A 17,885-nucleotide genomic window follows, 5' to 3' on the forward strand; every position below is an offset into this window, starting at 1 on the left:
GTTGGTAGGGTTTTACATTATTGCAGGTAGAAAAATGCAGGTCATTTCAAAGCTTTTGTCTTTTTGAAGGCATGTAATTTAATTTTGCCAATTTATTTAATCATTGAGTATTTACTATAAATAAGATTTGTACTCTTACAAGTTAAGTAGGAAATAAGGAGAACTAAGAAAAAGCTCACTTACCTCCTTTAAAATTTCTTCTACCAATACAGTATATCTGTGGAGGATTTTTTTTTTTGAAGGAACAGAGAGGAGGGTATAAGAAGACAGCTCTTGTTATATATTTACTGTTTAAACCTTGCTCTTAAGATACTCTAGCCTCAGATAATATTGTTCATACTACAGTTTCAGTCATTTTCAGTATTTTAACCCTTTTGCACACAAACATTTTTGGGGGGTAGCCTTGTAATTATCAGAAACATAATTTAAAGTCTCTGTTACCTCGTATTTATATGGTAGACACACTCCATAAATCAAACTTTTAAGTGTATCAATGCAAATGCATGTCTTACTCCAATCTTTCTTTTTGGATACAGTTCTTCTTGAGGTGCCACACATTTCCATATAGGTCAACAATTTCATTTGTAGCTTTAAAAAAAAAAGGTCTATTTTAAAAATATGAATGTCTTTTACTGTGGAAATTGGTGGTTGACAATATTAAATGACTCCAGTGTATAAGTATGCAGATGGCTATTAGTAGCTGACTGTAAGATTTACTGAAGATTTTGATATTAATTTTCCCTTCATGCTGGACTTTATATTATATATTGTATAAATGTAACTCTGTTCCAAAATTAATTTCAATTGATGATAATATATGAGTAGTTCTATGCATGTAAGAGGTTAGTGTTCTTATCCCACCTTCAGGGAATATATTGTGTGCCTCATTGTGAAATTGTATTTTGACTACCCCTTTCACTTGACAAGTTTCTCTATTCCAAATGAATTATTGCCCCTTTACCCATAAAGAGTGTAATAGACACCTTACAAAAATACTTAGGGGATAAATGTGTACTAAAAAGGAATCGCATAACAAATCTGCCTGTCTAGGTATGCAATAAACACAAATGGAGACCATACAGGAATAGGATGATGACTCTAAAAGACATATGGTTCAGTTTTCTAATTTATATTTGATTTGCTTTTTCATCTCAGAAGATAGTCTATATCACAAAATATGTTTAACATATTCCTTGTAAAGAAGGAGGAAAGAACCATTTTCTGGGGAAAATATTTTTTGAGGAAATTACTTCATCTTTACCTAACATTTTCATGATTTTGCCTTTTTAATTTCTATTTTAAATCATCTCATAATTTTAATAAGCTGCTTCTCCATTTAGAACAAAATTAGTTCAAAATGACTTGTACAGAGGAAAAACATGTCACTTAAAGTCACCCAAGTGAGAAAAAATTATATCCAAATGCCCAATAAATGTTTACTTATTTTTTAATACCTACTATGGTTTGAATATTCATGGTAATTTTTTACACACTGATGAGGTTTAGAGGTGAAAAACATCACATTCAGAAACATTGTCGGGGAAATTGATTAGAGACAATGAGGGTTCTCAAATAAAAATGTGAAATATATTTTTTAAAGTCTTTAAAAGGTCTATTCATGGCTCCTCATCTGATAATAGAGAAATCAAACAATAACTATTCATCTCTACTAATACTGGAAAGACATTCCAATTTTATTTGCTTGTTGGAATCCCTGAACTTATCCCAGAGAGGTATCCTCAGATCAGAAAACTCCAGTAACATCCCTCTGCACTTTTCCAACGTAGCAAAAAGTTCAAGTTGTTCTGTCCCAGCTCTCTTGTAATAAAATGCAAAGAAAACACTAACCACCAAGGAGGTGGCCTTAGACTCCTTTATCTCTCTCTTTCTCAAACACAGATACACAGGCATAAATCCTGTGTAGTTTTAATAAAGGAGTAGGAGAAGAAAGAAAGTAAATAAAGTAAGATAAAAATTTTAAAAGACTTAACTTTCATAGAACTCCTCCCCTCCTTTTAAATCATAGCATCAGTCTCGGGGTCCTTTCTTGACATTAGTTCAGTCACCCCCATCCCCCCTTTCCTTGTCCTCCCTTTAAGGTAAGTACTTGATGGCTTGGCATAGTTCCCATAAAACTTTCAGAATGACCCCCCCTTCCTCCTAACTACCATAGAGATATAGATACACTGGGAGGGGCGAGGGTGCAGAGTGAGGCTGGCCAGGTTTTTAGATAGGATTGTGTAAAATATCACGGTAAGAAAGCCCGGGTGTGTGTATGTGAGTGTGGGGGGAGGGGGGTGGCTTCCCTTTCGGATGTTCCACTACAGTGGAGCTCTTTCAAACTCGTAATAATTGTCTGCTCCAAAGCCGTCCTTTCCCCCTTGGCGGCTGCAGCGGATGCTGCCTTGGGCTCAGGAGGAGGAGTTGCAGGAGGCGGCAGCGGCGGCGGCGGCGGCGGCGGCGGCGGGGACGGCGGTACTGTCTCTTTAAGGGAGCTCAGGCTGGGGTGGCGCTTTCCTCTGCGAAGGCTCCTTTGATATTAATAGTGTTGGTGTCTTGAAACTGACGTAATGCTCGAGGTCCTGACAAGCGATAACATTTCTGATAAAGAACTGATCTCACTGCAATCTAAAGCCTCTTCTTTTTTGGTGCTTGTTGTTGCTCCAGACCCTGGGTTTTCGCTTTTTTTTTTCTTCTTTAAAACAGAAAAGCAAAAAAAAAAACAAAACCCAAAAACCCACATCAGGCACATCCTAGATCTATTTCCTTTCTCTTTCTCTCTCTCTCTTTAAAAGAGGGGGGGGGGGGAAAGGAGAGGGGGGGGGGCAGGAAAAACCTTTTTTTCTCCCCCCCTCCACACCGCCCCCCCCCACCCCCGCGAATAATCCAAGATCAACTCTGCAAACAACAGAAGACGGTTCATGGCTCTAGCCACCGCTCCACCATCTTTCGGGCTGCTGAGGTTATTATTGCCGATTAATCAACAGGTAAGGAGGAGGGGAAAAAAAGGCAAAGAGGGAGAGAGAGAGAGATCAGCAGGAGGAAAAAGAAAGGCATGGGGGTGATCAGCTTTTCTTTCTCGCTACGTAAGATAATATTGCGCACGTTGAGTGTGGCCATGCTAAAGTGTTCTCTGTGTGTGCGAAATGTGGGTGAGCTGAGAGAGGAGGATTGGGAATTAAAAGTGACTTTCTTTGCAAAAAGGAGAGAGAGAGAGAGAGTAAAAAGCAAAGCAGAGAGGGTTCTCGGATTTCACATGCATTTTTTTATGCGTGTGTGTTTTCTTTCTTTTTTTTTCCCCTTTCTTTTCTTTTCTTCTCCCCCCACCCCCCGGTTTTGGTGGGTCAAAGGCATGTGAGCCCTGGAAATTGGCGACTTCAAACTGCAGTAGCCCCTGGAGTCAGGAGGGTCAAGTTCAGCTGCTGAGGAGGAGGAAAAACAAATCCCCATTTGCCAAAAAAGAAGTTTCAGGGCTGATGTCCCCCCCACCCCCTCCCTTTTCCCCCGTTCCCCTCTCCCCCTCGTCTCTTTCTTTCTGATTTTAATTCCCTACCATCGGGCAAAGTAGGAGAGCAGGAGGAGGTTGCAACTGAGGAGCTGCTGCAGTCATAGCCCAGGCTGCTGCTGCTGCTGCTGCTGCTGCTGCTGCTGCTGCTGCTGCTGTTGTTACTGCTGCTGCTGCTGCTGCTGCTGGAAGTTTTATGGGAGTCATGACAAGCGGGGCAGAGACTAGAGACCATCATGAAGAGTAGTAAGTTGAGAGAAACTTTTTAGGGTTGGGAAGGAATGAAAGGAGAGAGGGGAAGAGAATGGGGTCCGTTTCCTGGTCCTCTAAATGGCAAGGAGGACCTGATTCTGGGTGGCTTTGAGAAAACTATCAGACCCAGGCATAAAACTTTTTTTTTTCCCCTCTCTCTTTAAAGGCAGAGTTGCAGTGTCCCCACATTCTGGTGTCTCTGCCGGGAGTGGTTTTTAGAGACTTGGGCCAGTTTGCTTTTGCGATTTTCATTTTGTATGACAGGGCTTTGAGAAAGGGACGCTTCTTTAAATGAATGGGGGCTGTGAGAAAGAGGAATACTTCCTATTTAGTCCGTGATGGGAAAGTGTGTTGGGGGTAGTGGTGACAGTGAGGCTAATTATTAAAAGCTACCACAGTAGTTTGAATTTAAGTAGCCCACGGTGGGCTATGCAAGCAATCTCTTAGCCTTCTGAAGCTGGTGCTCTCTGGGCTTTGATGTTGGTCTTGGGAAAGGGGTCTTTGAAGGGCCATGGCAGACACCACTGTGCCTCCAAATATCTTCACTATTCTAGGACCCCACGAGTAATTTGAGGATGGTACCTGGGGTGGTAGTTGTTTGAAGTTGTTTTGTGACTTGGAGAGCTTTTTTGTTAGTACCTGCCTGAGATGGTGGTGTTTGCCCGGGGAAGGCAGTAACTTTTATGGCTTCAGGACTTTAAAGCAATTTATGTTTTTCGGGATTGAGACCGGATCTTCGACTTAGTGAAATTAGGTTCTGCATTCTCCCCCTTCCTCGTTCCCACCCTCATATTTTCAGCTTTCAGGGTATTGATCGCTAGAAAGTTCTGGGCAAGAAAGCTTAAAGATGAAGTAAAATAAAATTTGAATAAGATTGTTTCTTTTCTCTCTTCTTCTACTATTTGATGCTGCTTTTGAAAAATTGGCAGTAAACGTTTAAATGAGGAAATGTGAAGCATAGAGTCAGAAAGAGTTAAGTTATGCAGAAGTTAAGTAGATTTGTTAAACTTTTCTAAATTTACCTGGAAGAGAGAAAAAGAGGTCAGAGAGTTAGAATAAGTACAAAGGGGCAATCCAGATAGGGCCTGCCTGGGACAAAAATCATACAGAAATGATAACCAAAACCCTTCACTTTACTTACTCTGACTGATAAAAAGAATAAGAAAGCAAAAAACCTCTAACTAGTCCATCAGAAATCTCTAGCGATGAAGTGAAAAACCTATGAATTTTGATGGCATCAAATTACTTTCCTGTTGGTTTTAGGAAAAGTTGATCATTTGGAAAAGACTGCCAGTTAGAAATGCAAGGGGGCAAAGGAAAGTAAGGGTGAAAGCCAGTGCTTGACGTGGACGAAATGAGAATGAAAGTTTCTGAACTGCACTCACTGTTTTTGAAGTTCTTACATGATGTGCATTCAACTAGAAAGCTGTCTCAGATATTCCGCCACATTAATGTAAAAAAGCAAACAAACTCCAAAATGGTGAGAATTTTTTTTAATAGTATGCCAGGGCTGTGAATAAATACAGGGCTTGTATGAGAAAATGAAGTATTTCCTGTAAGTTGTCATGCTGACAACACTGTCTGGAAATAATACTAGCATTTTAAAGATTTTATTTTTTACTTTTATGTGAGAGTTTATTAATGACTTGATTTATCCAGCAAGTCAAATCCATTCTTCTTTGAGCTTTTTCTCTTCTCTTCCTCTTCTTTCTTTCTTTCTTTTATAAAGCCCTTCATTGAAAAATCTGCAGTTAATAACGTACAGAGCCATCAGGTTGCTGAAGTTATAGGATTATTTCTGGGTATTATTTATATACAAACAAAACTAGGAGGAAAAATACATACATTATCAAGATTATGACTTACCTCTTTAAATAACAGGCATTCTGAAAATCAGACTAATAGTCTAATAGGAAACTAGTGCTTCATATCTAAGTATTATAGCTTCTATGATATATACAGATGAGTATGTTGTTCATGTACATGTAAATATAACATATCTATATGTACCTCATAAAGGTGTTTGAATTCATTCAAGGCTGATGGGTACAGACAGCACAGTAAGTTTCTCCTCTACCCCCCCCGCCCATTAATATTTGTAACGATTCCTTTAGCTTTTGGACTCTGATGTTTCGGTACTTCTTAAAGTTTTGTCTACCATCTACAACTTTATTTTAAAATATAATCTTAAAACAAAGTGTCATATGCAGCTGTGAGGGCTTAGATTCTTTTAGAACTAAAAGTGTCTAAGATGATTTGGATTGAATGAAGCTTTATTTTTTTATGAATTCAAGATTTTCCTATGTACTAACATAAAAAAAAAAAACCCAATAGGTCAAATTCCAGATAAGTCTATGAATCTTCACTGAATAATATAACTTCTTTCTATATTTTAAGTATTTAATCTTAATATAGTTTGTGTCATACATTACTACTGAATTTTCTGAGTTTATTAATATGTCCATATTATATGTTTACTTTATAAAGACATCACGATAATCCTTAGGGGAAGGGAACGAATGCTTCTATGACAAAAGATGCTTTTTAAAATCTTAGTGTTACAGTCCTGTTTCATTTTTTATGTATGCAAAGGGATAATTCAAAACCTGCAGATTTATATTAAGCCACCCCAACCAACATCTTATCGTCTTTATCTTTATCCAAGTAAATAGACACTGTTGAAAGTTAGGTGTATGATTTTTTTTAAGTAATAGAGGCATGTTGCTGAACCTCAATCTTAATTCCTATTTTGAAATTGGTATTAATGACAGATTTTAAACCTTTTAAAGGTTTAGAAGAATCATTTTGATTTTAAGTTAGTCACTTTTTGATAGTTACACTCATGATGATACTACAACAAAGCTATTGTGTGTAACAACAAGAAATAGAAAAACTTTATAAAAGTTATTAGCAAGTTGCTAAAGTATACACTTAAAGGGAAAGAGAAAAAGCTTGCATATTAGGGATAAGTGATGAACTTGAAATGTAATCACTGACTCACAACTGAAATATATTCTGATTAAGATATTCTTCTAGTGTGTAAAATGAAGCCATTCATTGACAGACTGACAACTTTCCAGTTGCTATTTGCCTTTGCTTGATTTAGTTTCCATAGGACAACCAGTGTGGTAGTCTGGATCTTTTTTGGCAGGCACAGGAAAGTATAAACTCAGAAATTTCTATCTCAAATATTACACCTCACAAGTCAAAATCAGGTTGATAAAAGCAAGCAAGTATTCACAGAAAGTTTTATAGGCTTTTCTTCTGTTGTTAAAACTTCATTTAGTTGTCAGGCAAGACTTCCCCTCTCCCCTTCCTTTTTCAGCTATATTCAAAAATATTAATGATATTGATGATGAATTCTAAATTTTATTTCCCATTCATCCTTCTTATAAATAATAGTCTGTTGATCTTTGGAGAAATTAATTACAGCATTTTTAGACCTGGTCTTAATATTTTTGTATATACATAAGATAAATAAAGTTGTCCTTTGCGATTGTCTTAAAGAAGAAATTAATTCTTCTTTTAATAGTATCATTATAATGGTTTGTGGAATGATAATATCCCTCATAGGATGTTATGAAAAGTTTATTTTAGTTTTGGAAATTAAGAATAGAATGTTTTTCTCACTAAGCACACATAATTCAGATACATATAGAAAGAATTGAAAACCTCTAAAAGTACTATTTGTACCTAAAAAAAGGCCAAAGTTAGCATCACCACTCTCATGCTTGAAAGCTTTAAACTAATTTGCAACTATTGAAAGTTCAACATTTCAATGGGGGGGGGATTTTTTTTTAAATTACACATCATAAAAAGATGTATGTAAGTCAAAACAATAAGCCATTTGTTTATTTGTGTAGAATGCAAATATGGCATTGCTGGAAATATGTTCATATTATTGCTTTAGTAACACTAATATATCCATCCATCGAACTGTCACCCAGCTGAGTTTGAGATCACAGGTGAAGTAAGTAAGTTCCTCTTGGCATACTATATTGTATCACTAAAAGTATGATCTAGTGTAAATTAGGCAGAGTTACTTATGCTAATGGTGGGTCCAGAACTGATTTTGTAGAAATGTCTAGATAAAGAGAATTCATGTGAATTGGCAAGAGTTAGGTAAAGAAATTGATGTGATACCTGCAAATAGTTCTATAGTGAATCCTTTTATTTCAGTCCAGTTTTCATTTTCTAAAGTACAACCCCAAATATCAAAACTCATTTGAACTTATCCATGAATTGGATAAGTTTTGAAAGCATCATTAGGATTTATTTTCTGTTGCAGAAATTGTCATCAAAATATAAATGATCTTTTTCTTTAAAAAAAATCGACAAACTAATCTAAGATAAATTTCTTTCCTAAATAATTTTAATAAAAACTTTTCATTTTTAAAATGTTTCTAACTCTTTAAAAACCTGCAGCAAATGCTTTACAAGTGGCTAGACACCTTCCCTGGTGGTTTAGTTTATACAAGCAGGAAACTTTCTCTCCTACTCTTTCTTTCTCTCTTTCTTGTTTTCTTTAAACCAACTGACGTAATGCCAAACTTTGCTTTAAAAGAACAGACAGAAGTAATTGGTAGCTTTTAACTTTTAATAATGTTCTGGATTGGTTTTAGTGGCCAAAATACCATTTTTTTTAATTCAAGTAAAAACGGGCTTGTGGCCTGAGGAAGAAAGGCTCTGTTGATGCAGTTATTTTTATTCTTGTTTTTCAATCTGTTATTAAAAATCTTTCCTGCTGAGCTCTGCTGGATTTCTCCAATTGCTCTTTGTGATGGCTGGTGCATTTCAGGTTACAGTAACTTAACAGTTTGGGGATTTGGTTTTTTTGGTGGCTATTGGAGTTTCATTCTCTTCTTTTCATTCGGAGAAACCATTTGTTTTGTTTTATTCCAGATAAATAAATTAATGTTAACTCTATTGACAATTCAGTAAGTATATTTCTATAAAGGAATGTTCCACCTGTTAGTGAGTCTAACTGTGATGTTAATGATTTTTAAGTGCAGAAGAAGGAAAGCATGCGGCATTTCTTGTGGCGTACTCTTTTTTTTTAACATTGGAAGTATTAACAAATAAGACAAAAACATTTTACTGGTAGTACTTTTCCCCTTGTTTTTACATCTCAGATGATGTATTCATGCTTATTTATTTCCTAGACTCTTTAAAATCCTCATTTTATTTATTGCCTTTTCATCTCCTGTTGGCCTTCCTCAAACAAGTAGAACTTTCTCCAGCTAAGTATGAGTATGACAAGAAACACCTAGGTGATGTTGATTGACGTCAGGACAACTTCATAAGTTGGCAAGTTGAAAAGACTTTCAAAGGCCAAAATAACTTGGGCCAGTTTTTTCCTTCTTTAAGTGGAGACACTCCACCCTAGGACAGAGGTGCCCCACCCCATGTGATGGATAGCAAAAATTAGTAGCAAAATTTTTCATGTAAGCCCGCTTTTGGGTTTGAGCCCCTATACTAATTTGTACCACGTCTAATTTTAACCCCAAATTTAACCTCATAAAGTTCTTTTTGGTTTGTTTCCATAAGCACATTTGAGACATCTTATAACCTGAAAATTGGCTGTTATGCAGAATTAAAGAAAATGTATTTAGGGTATTTTTAACAACAACAACAACAATAATAATTGTTATTATTGTTAAAGGAACTTATTATGCACAGGATATCTCACTTGGTGCATGCAGAAAAGCCTGCAGAGTTTGGATTTATATTATGTGGCTCTTATCTTGTTCTCTTCATATCCATAAACTTTAGAAATGGTCAAATCTGGAGAGCTGAACATTTGATAACCACAACTTTGCTAAGAAAGCCATGGGGGTGGGGGTGCCAACTGAAGTCCTTTAGCTTTTTATAGTTTACACCAGTAGTGCAAAATACTAATGATTTGTTTTAATAAGGCTGGGTTTATTTATTTATTTTTTCTTTAAGTTTGCAAACATCAGTTTTAAGTATGAAGTTTGCCCATTTATTTTAATTTGATGAATGTTGGTTTGTTATTTTGAAAAATCAGGGCAAAACCAATAGTGATTTCATGAAAAGGAGAGAGAGAGAGAGAGAGAGAGAGAGAGAGAGAAAATTTAATACCAGATGTTTGTTTACTAATATAGCAAGGGGGTAGGGGGGAGAGTTGAAGCTTTCAGGAAAATGACACAAAAATTCATCAATTGTGCACAAAAGATCCTCTCCCCTTAAGATTATTTAAACAATATGGTTCAGTTTTGCCTGAAACCATTCTGTATCTCCACTACTCCAAGAATCCACCAATATCTCAGTTCCTGAGAGATTAAGGAAGACAGTTTCTGTTATGTAATGAACAGCAGTATTGTTTGAACAAAGGTAACATATTTTGATTTGTGTACTTTTTTTTTCCCTGGTGGTTGGCAGTAACATACTTCTAAAGGAAGGGGTGATCTAACAATGTAAACATCTGAATATGCCTGAAATGACTGTGATATTTGAAATCTGCTTAAATCATTGGTGATACATATATTATATATATATGTGTGTGTATGTGTGTGTATGAATACATATATAATATATATTTATGTTGGTATATTTTGTATGTTATATATAATACATATATATCCTCTGTATAAGTGAAGATAATATCGATGCAACATGAGGTAAATAAGCCTTAAAAATGCTTTCCCTGAATATCTGCAGTATTCAAATGTGAATGATTTTAAGGGTGTTCATGGCATATAGTCTGCAGGTTTGAAATATGTATAGCATATAAAATAATGAATTCATCATTTGGCTAATGATATTTCATTTAATCTCTGTACTTATTGAAATGATGAAAACCTCAATTATGTCAGGATCTCACAAATATTACTTCTTAAAAAAATAACTTTTGTTAAAGGAAGCAGTTAATTTAAGCTGCATTTACATCATACATAATATATACACATACATACATATATACCTATGCATATATACCTGTATATATGTGTATAGATAGCATAGTACATCTATTTCATGTCTTCTAAATATTATAATTTACAATTCTGCCATCCAAAAATGTTATATAGATATAATATGAAACCTATAAAAGCTACTCTACTCTGACCCAAGTAGTTCTCCCTAGGGTGATGGATTCTCTGCGTCACCAAAATGTGATGTTGTTTGCCAAGCTTGTAATACTGGTTTTGAGGCTTGCTATATGTCACATTTCATAAAGCAACGTAGTACAACAACTTGGTATCTAGGTAATTGATGAGATAAGAATAGTCTATGGAAAATACTTGTAATGGTTTAACACAAATTAGCTTTTAGCTTATACGTTCAATTGCTAATATTCTTTGAAAATTTAAAATAAAAAATATTTCACTTAAAGTTTTAGAGGTAAAAATGGGCTGTTGATTATAAATGTGTCAAATATTCTATCTGATTTTTCTTTGACTTTTTGCATTCAATAAATGCCTTTTATCTGTTAACTTTTAATGTGTAATTAAGACAGTTTATTGGGAGATAAGAAATATGGTATTATAAGAAACACCAGACACATTTCTATCATTGAAGATAGATTTGCTGAACTTTACAAGCAGTCATTGTTATTCCTTTGAGCGTTGTAATACTCAAGCGTGCATCCTATATATAACATCAATAAACCACATGAAAACCAGCATTGTATGTTTAAGTTTCACTGAATATTTTGCCTATCTGACAGAGACATGAAGGGTTTCTCAAAGCCTACTAAAACACACACACACACACACACACACACACACACACACACACACACACTGTTTTTATATGTAGAATTTGGACATAAGACCATAACCTCCCAAATCAACAAGCCTAAAAAACGTAAACTATGATTACATTATAGAGGGAGGATCCCTGTAACTTTGAGTCATTTTGAGTATCTTCTTAGAGCAATAAGCTTTAAATTTAAAACTGAGTCACATCTAGAGTGTTCATACATAACTAAGACAGTAATTTATAGTAGTCTATTCACATACTATGTGATAAAGTTCAGCTGCAGAAAAATGAGGTAGTACTAATGATCTAGTTTTTGCATTATTCACTCTTTTGAACTATGTATTTTCTTTGCACATCATGACTTTAAATGTGTGTACTCATCTAATGATGTAAGGTGCATGTATGACACCTGAATATTTACGAAGTGCTTATCTCACTAAATATAAAAGCACTTACTTATGCACATATATTATTTTTATATTACATCACACACTGACACCTTTGGATTCCATACAATGAAGATTTAATATATCAAAATTGTTAAGCTTATTATGTATTAGGATTTGAGCTCTAAACAGATAAGTAAAACAAAAATGGTAGGACAGATTAACAACCAATTTTTTGTGATTCCTTTGAGATTCTCACATGTACCTATCAGTAATAGCTCTTAGCAGGTCAGAGAAATACAAGGAGTAGTTAATTTTTTCTTCATGCTGTTTAAGTTCTTCTGAGCATATTCATTTCTAAGAAGAAAGGAAAACTGAAGATATTTTTACATTTATCTCTATTTTATATTTAAATGTAAATATTTATTTTTATAAAATAATTTACACAATTTTTACTTATAAAAATATTATCAGCTAACCAATGAAAGCTAAAAAACACTTATATTTAGGAGGGCAGTATTAATTAAGAACAGAATTATGACATTAATTTTCATGTCATTCTAGTCCTTGGAGTTCACAAACTATCAATTATTGTTGGACATGCAGTTGAAATATTTTAGGGTAAATCTTATTCTCAGAGTTTTACTACCAATCTAGTTTTTTCAAAATATCTTTAAACTAGGGTGCAAAGCTCTTAAGTTATTTAGAGGAAAAGAAAGTGACAATGGAAGTATTCTCTTGCATGGATTTTCAAGTAGGTTTATAGTTCAGTTTTTCAAACTTAGGTAGGTTTGGGAAAGTGTTCGTCACAGTATATATCCCAAACCTAAAGTGTTTAAAGCATTTCTTAGGAAAAAAAATCTATCATTTTGTAGTAAATTCTCTTTTAAAATAAATTTGTGACACTTTTTGTGAATATATATTGGTGTTATGAATTCTTACATGAGATTCACTATAACGTATTACTATCTAAACTATATTGAAATAGAATGATACTTAAAAAGAAACTTTATGGTGGTTTCTTCTGCTTTTAATTAACACTACCCTTCTAAAGTGATTTCAGTTCTTAAAAGTAATGTTAGGTTGTTTCTATAAACTATTTTAAATGCTTTTAAAAAATAGTGATATTAAAATAATTTCGGAGAGGAAAGAGTTAAATCCATTGGACTTTTAGTCACTGATAGAAACATGTTGGAAAGTGTATCCATAAACATTTATGTATAACTGTGGATACATATACAATCACATGATTTCAAGGATTAATTGTATCAAACACATTGTATGTCTTTGTATGAGCTCTTCATTTGTGAACAAGTCTGTGTATGTATATACACATGCGCTTCTACATTTGCCTAGTTTATGTTAAGTATTCAATGAAGCTCTGCATTTAAGAGTCACATGTACGAAGTTGAAAGGTGTGAGTAAAAGTAGCTCAAGCCTAGATGGTTTTCTTCTTTTTGGCCTTTCCTACTTTGAATTCTCTCTCAAAAAGATATACATCTGAACAGAAGGGGGACTAGGATACTGTAAAATCCATTATAACATAAAGATTGTTGCAGCATATGGCTGCATTTATTTATATATTTTTGAGACAGAAAACTATAACTTTCTTTGTCAGATGAAAACTTACCGGAATAAAATGCTCAGCAGAATCCTTCACACCAGTCAGCTCCAGCTTTGTGTAACATCGTATGGTGTAGCCAACATGTAATTTTATATATAGGTATATTCCATTAAAGAACAGAAATGAAGAGAGCTAGTTTTAAGTTCAAGGTAAAGTAAAGCTAGAATTTTTCCCTTTGGAAAATCCACTACCCTATAGTAGAAAGTGTGATGTGCAAGTGGAGGTTTGGGACAGAATAATTCCATTTATTATGGGATCCTAGAGTAAAACTATACTGAGACCTAGCGTGGTTCCTGTGGATTACTCTGAAATGTTTATTACCATTTTCCTGTGTTTTCCCTAGTTAGGATCTAATCCTTCAGTGTCTGGAGCAGTACAGAGTTTAAGAATTTCCTCATTGTGAATAAAAACTTGCCAGCTGCACAATTTCCCTACCTTTCTTTCTAATATTTATATATTTTGGAAGGCGGATGGTATAAGAAGGAGAAGGAGGACACAGATTGTAAAGTAATAATTTACTGTTTATTGTTTGCTGTCAAGGAGACTACTGTCATTCCATTTCTGTGAAGAAACTCATAATGTGTTGAGTGGAATTAAAGAAAGTTGTGGTGTAATTTTGAGAGAATTTTAAGATCTGGTTGTGACATATTCTTGGCAAAAGGTTAATTTTCAGTTACTGTGTACTTCCACCAAACTGACTTCCAATTTTATGAGATGCATTTGAATGCGGAGGGTATTTAAAATGCTTAGTGTTACCTTGTTTCAGTGCAGAGATTCAAAGATTCTTATGATTCATGAGTATTTTGTGTGTGGACCAGAAAGAAACAGTAACATAGACAATGTTAGTCTTCAAATTGAGAATATTTAATATATCCTCTTAGGTTTTCAATTGTTGTTTTCTTATATTAATGGCCAATAGAAGTCACCTTATTAACATTGATTTCATGAACCCAAATTTGTAGTTTGATGCTCTTGCTTTTTTTCCTCATGCTGAGAAACTTGAAAAATGACTTGAGTCAGATTTTACATCAAGTTTTAAAGAACCACATAAATTAGCATGGCGGCCACCTACTGAAGGAGAGATTCATTGGGGTTCTAGAACTGATCTTAGCTTTTTCACATTCTATGATCCTGTGATTTATGAGGTAGATAACAAAAAAAATTTTCATAAAATAAACACAAGCAGAATAATTTGGTAACAAAGTAATTGTGTAGTAAATGTTTAGGAAAACAGTGACTTTTTTCAGGGGTTATAGGAAATGGAATTGGGTTGAGAGGTGGGACCAGAGAATAATATAGTTTATCATCATATAGGAAAACTTTTATGGTTAAATGCTTAAAGTTGTTCTTGGTGATGAAAAATCCCTCAGTTAATCCTTGAAATGTTCATTGGACTTTGTATCATGAAGATTATTTGTTTATTTCCCTTACAAAATTACAGATTTTCATTATTCCTCATTTCAATATTGAAAAAATTCTACATTAGCAACACTATTATCGGTTTGTTTTGATGTCACTGTTATCCATGAAATATGTTTATTCAAACTTAAAAAGGCATGGGGAGGGCAGTTAGGGTTCAGACCTCCTTTCAGTTCCTATATTCTAGAAAATTTTCCATTTTATTTTATTTCCATAAAAGCCAAAATGATGGTCTACTTTATATAAATCAGTGATTTCCCTCACTTTGAATATTTTCAGAAACCATTCTTTTAACAACAGAAAATGGGATCAGTGAGTTCAACTTAACTGTCTCATGTTGTATGCTATTATAACATTTTTCCTATTTGAAAGATTTATTTTTTCCTGCAGAGAAAATTAAAGACAATATATGGGAATAAACTTCCTTCTCTGTAACAGTTTCATACTTTTGCTCACTAAAAACATTATCCCCAAAGAATATAGTTATTCCACTTATAATTTAATTACATGTAATTTTGAACTCATTAAAATACCAACCTTTACTCTTTCTTTTTTCACTTTAAGCTGTCTAACAAGTATCATACTTAAAAATTTGATCAAGAAATATAAATTTTTAGCCAAATTTGAAAATATTTTGAGAACATTCTGTGCAATCAATATAATAACAGAAACTCATAGCATACATTAAAATATGCAAGGCTTACAATATAAAAATTATGCTGAGATATTGTCGACTTTGACTGGAATAGTTGGAATTAGTTTTGTCAAAATATCTTTTATGCCATTTCTTTCACTTAATGCATACCTCTAAGTTGTTGGTATAATCTTCTGTCTCTGCCAAGGATCTCATTTAAAAATGATGAGCTCTGTTCAGAACTGGCATTATTTTTAAAATTAATAAGATGCTGCTAGCCATAATTAGAGATACAGTATACAGTAAAGAAGTAACAATCCCATATGCTCACTCTGAAGGGCCATTAAGTACATTTATGCTTGAGAACAAATGTAACAAATACTAAAGATGTGGCCAGCATTACAGGCAGAAGGGTGCAATTGATCCTTTGAGACTAGTCAAATCCCGTGCTTTGTATTCTCTCCGTAGTATGAAATAGAATTATGTAATATTCATTTTATTTCTGTCATACCTAAGAAAGTGATAGCTATGTGGCCTAGAATGAGATTTTTAGCCTTTCTGAGCCTTTCCTTCCTCATCTGCAAAATATAAGTATTTGCTTAAATAAATAGGGCCGTTGTGAAGATAAAATGAGGCAGTGTGTATGAAGATTTCTGCAAACCTTAAAGCATTATATATGAATTGCCACATAATGCATAATGATGGGTTGCTTTAATCAAAGATAGTCATCTTGACTGAATTTTGTTTGACTTAAATGAAGTTTGTGGAGTGGAGGTTTGAGTGCGTCATTCCTTAAAAGCAAAATTTATCATGTTCTTTGAAAAATTACAGGCCATAAAATTCTTTAACCTGCAATGTCTAGGTGAAATAGAATAATATTGTCCATTTTCCTACCAAGATTTCAATTTCTGATTAGAAATATAAGATTTAACTGATCAATGTACCTTTTTTGTCCAAATATGCTTAGGACAAAACTCACATTTCAAAAACTAAATTTCTTTAAAGCTTTTAAAAGTTTCTTCACAAATCTATGTGTTCAGTAGATCAAATGTTAGTGTCATTAATTAATCTCATTTTACAGATGAGGAAACTGAGGCTCAACAATTTAAAATTCCTTTACCCAAATTATAGAGATAGTGTCAGATTTGGGGTTTAAGACCAGTTTTTCAGAGTCTAATTTTTGTTTTGCTTCTATTTTACCACATAGGACTGTTGTGTAGATTAAAGTGAGATAATACATAATGAAGATTTTTGAAGACCTTGAACTATTGTATAAATAAACCTCCATGATTCTTGGTTGTAGGTTACTTCATTTCTGAACACCCAGATAGTCATCTTGACTGAATTGGAGACAGCAGAGTTTCATTTAAGAAAATATTTCTGTCCAGACTGCTTATTTGATTTCATTTAAAAAAAAAATACTAATAATGTGACTATCTCCTTCTTTCTTAATGTTGTATAAGAGAATCAGAATTTTGTAGTTAGGTGAGACCATCCAATTTGAGCCATCCAATTGGGGCCTGAGACAAAATTGTCTCTACTATATACCTGACAAATGGTTTTCCAGCTTTTCCTTAAAGACCTCATTTGGTGAATAATGGTGGGAGCAGGGCGTCTCCCTCCAGTGGAAGTCCATTCCACTTTTGCATAATTTTATTTTTAGGAGGGTTTTTCTTATATCAAAATTAAATTTCTCTTTATGGGTTTTGTCCATTTCTACTTGTTCTACACCTTGGGGTCAAGCAAGACAATTCTAAATCATCTTCCATGTGAAAGTCCTTCAAATACTGGAGATATACACCTCCTCAAATCTTTATTTCTCCAACCTCCACTTCTCCAATTCCTACAATAGATCCTTATGTGATATGTTCTCAAGGACTTTTGCTAACCTTTTCCCTGTCTTCTGTACGTTCTCTAGTTTATCAAGGTTCTTCTTAAGATGTGGCACTTAGAATTGAACATGGTAATCCAGATGTGGTCTGACAAGGGCAGGGTAAACGTGGACTGGCACCTCCTCAGTGCTGAGCACGACATTTCTTAATGCAGCTTAAAATCACAGTGGAGGCAGCTAGGTGACATGGTAGATGGAGCATTGGGCCTGGAGTCAGGAAGACTCATCTTCCTGAGTTCAAATCGGACCTTGAACACTTACTAGCTATGTGACCTTGGGCAAGTCATTTCATCCTAGTTGCTTCAGTTACTCATCAATAAAATGAGCTGGAGAAGGAAATGGCAAGCCATTCCAGTATCTTTGCCAAGAAATCCCCAAATGAGGTCATGAAGAGTCAAATATGACTGAAATGACTGAACAACAACAAAAACATCACATTAATTTTTATAGCT

The 17,885-nt window shown here is 34.3% G+C and overlaps 2 protein-coding genes across 5 annotated transcripts in view; one reads left to right on the forward strand and one right to left on the reverse strand.

Annotated features, from left to right (window-relative positions):
* Positions 1–2,486: 2,486 nt before the first annotated feature.
* LOC114037194 (probable fibrosin-1) lies at positions 2,487–3,727 on the reverse strand. Its single transcript, XM_027854018.1, has 2 exons — positions 3,554–3,727; positions 2,487–2,582 (listed from the first exon to the last, which is right to left on the reverse strand). The coding sequence occupies exons 1-2, from the start codon at positions 3,710–3,712 to the stop codon at positions 2,487–2,489; spliced, it is 255 nt and encodes an 84-aa protein (XP_027709819.1). The 5' UTR covers positions 3,713–3,727.
* The window catches only part of TRPS1 (transcriptional repressor GATA binding 1), a 297,247-nt gene continuing 282,252 nt past the window's right edge, over positions 2,891–17,885 (forward strand). For 3 of the 4 annotated variants that reach the window (XM_027854078.1, XM_027854081.1, XM_027854082.1), the window contains exon 1: positions 2,891–2,987. The gene's annotated coding sequence lies outside the window, so the exon portion shown is untranslated. Of the gene's footprint in view, positions 2,988–3,697; positions 3,752–17,885 lie in introns of those variants that run through there. The other variant, XM_027854079.1, reaches the window with a different exon arrangement.

The sequence above is a fragment of the Vombatus ursinus genome, unplaced genomic scaffold, assembly GCF_900497805.2.
Source record: "Vombatus ursinus unplaced genomic scaffold, bare-nosed wombat genome assembly UNPS02010284.1, whole genome shotgun sequence".
In the NCBI taxonomy this organism is placed as follows: Eukaryota; Metazoa; Chordata; class Mammalia; order Diprotodontia; family Vombatidae; genus Vombatus; species Vombatus ursinus.

Excerpts from the sequence above, each read along its gene's own strand:
- LOC114037194 (XM_027854018.1), bottom strand. The coding sequence starts at position 3,712 with ATGACTCCCATAAAACTTCCAGCAGCAGCAGCAGCAGCAGCAGTAACA. Across the intron at positions 2,583-3,553 it reads CTCTCCTACTTTGCCCGATG|GACCTCGAGCATTACGTCAG; the intron begins GTAGGGAATTAA and ends ATCGCTTGTCAG.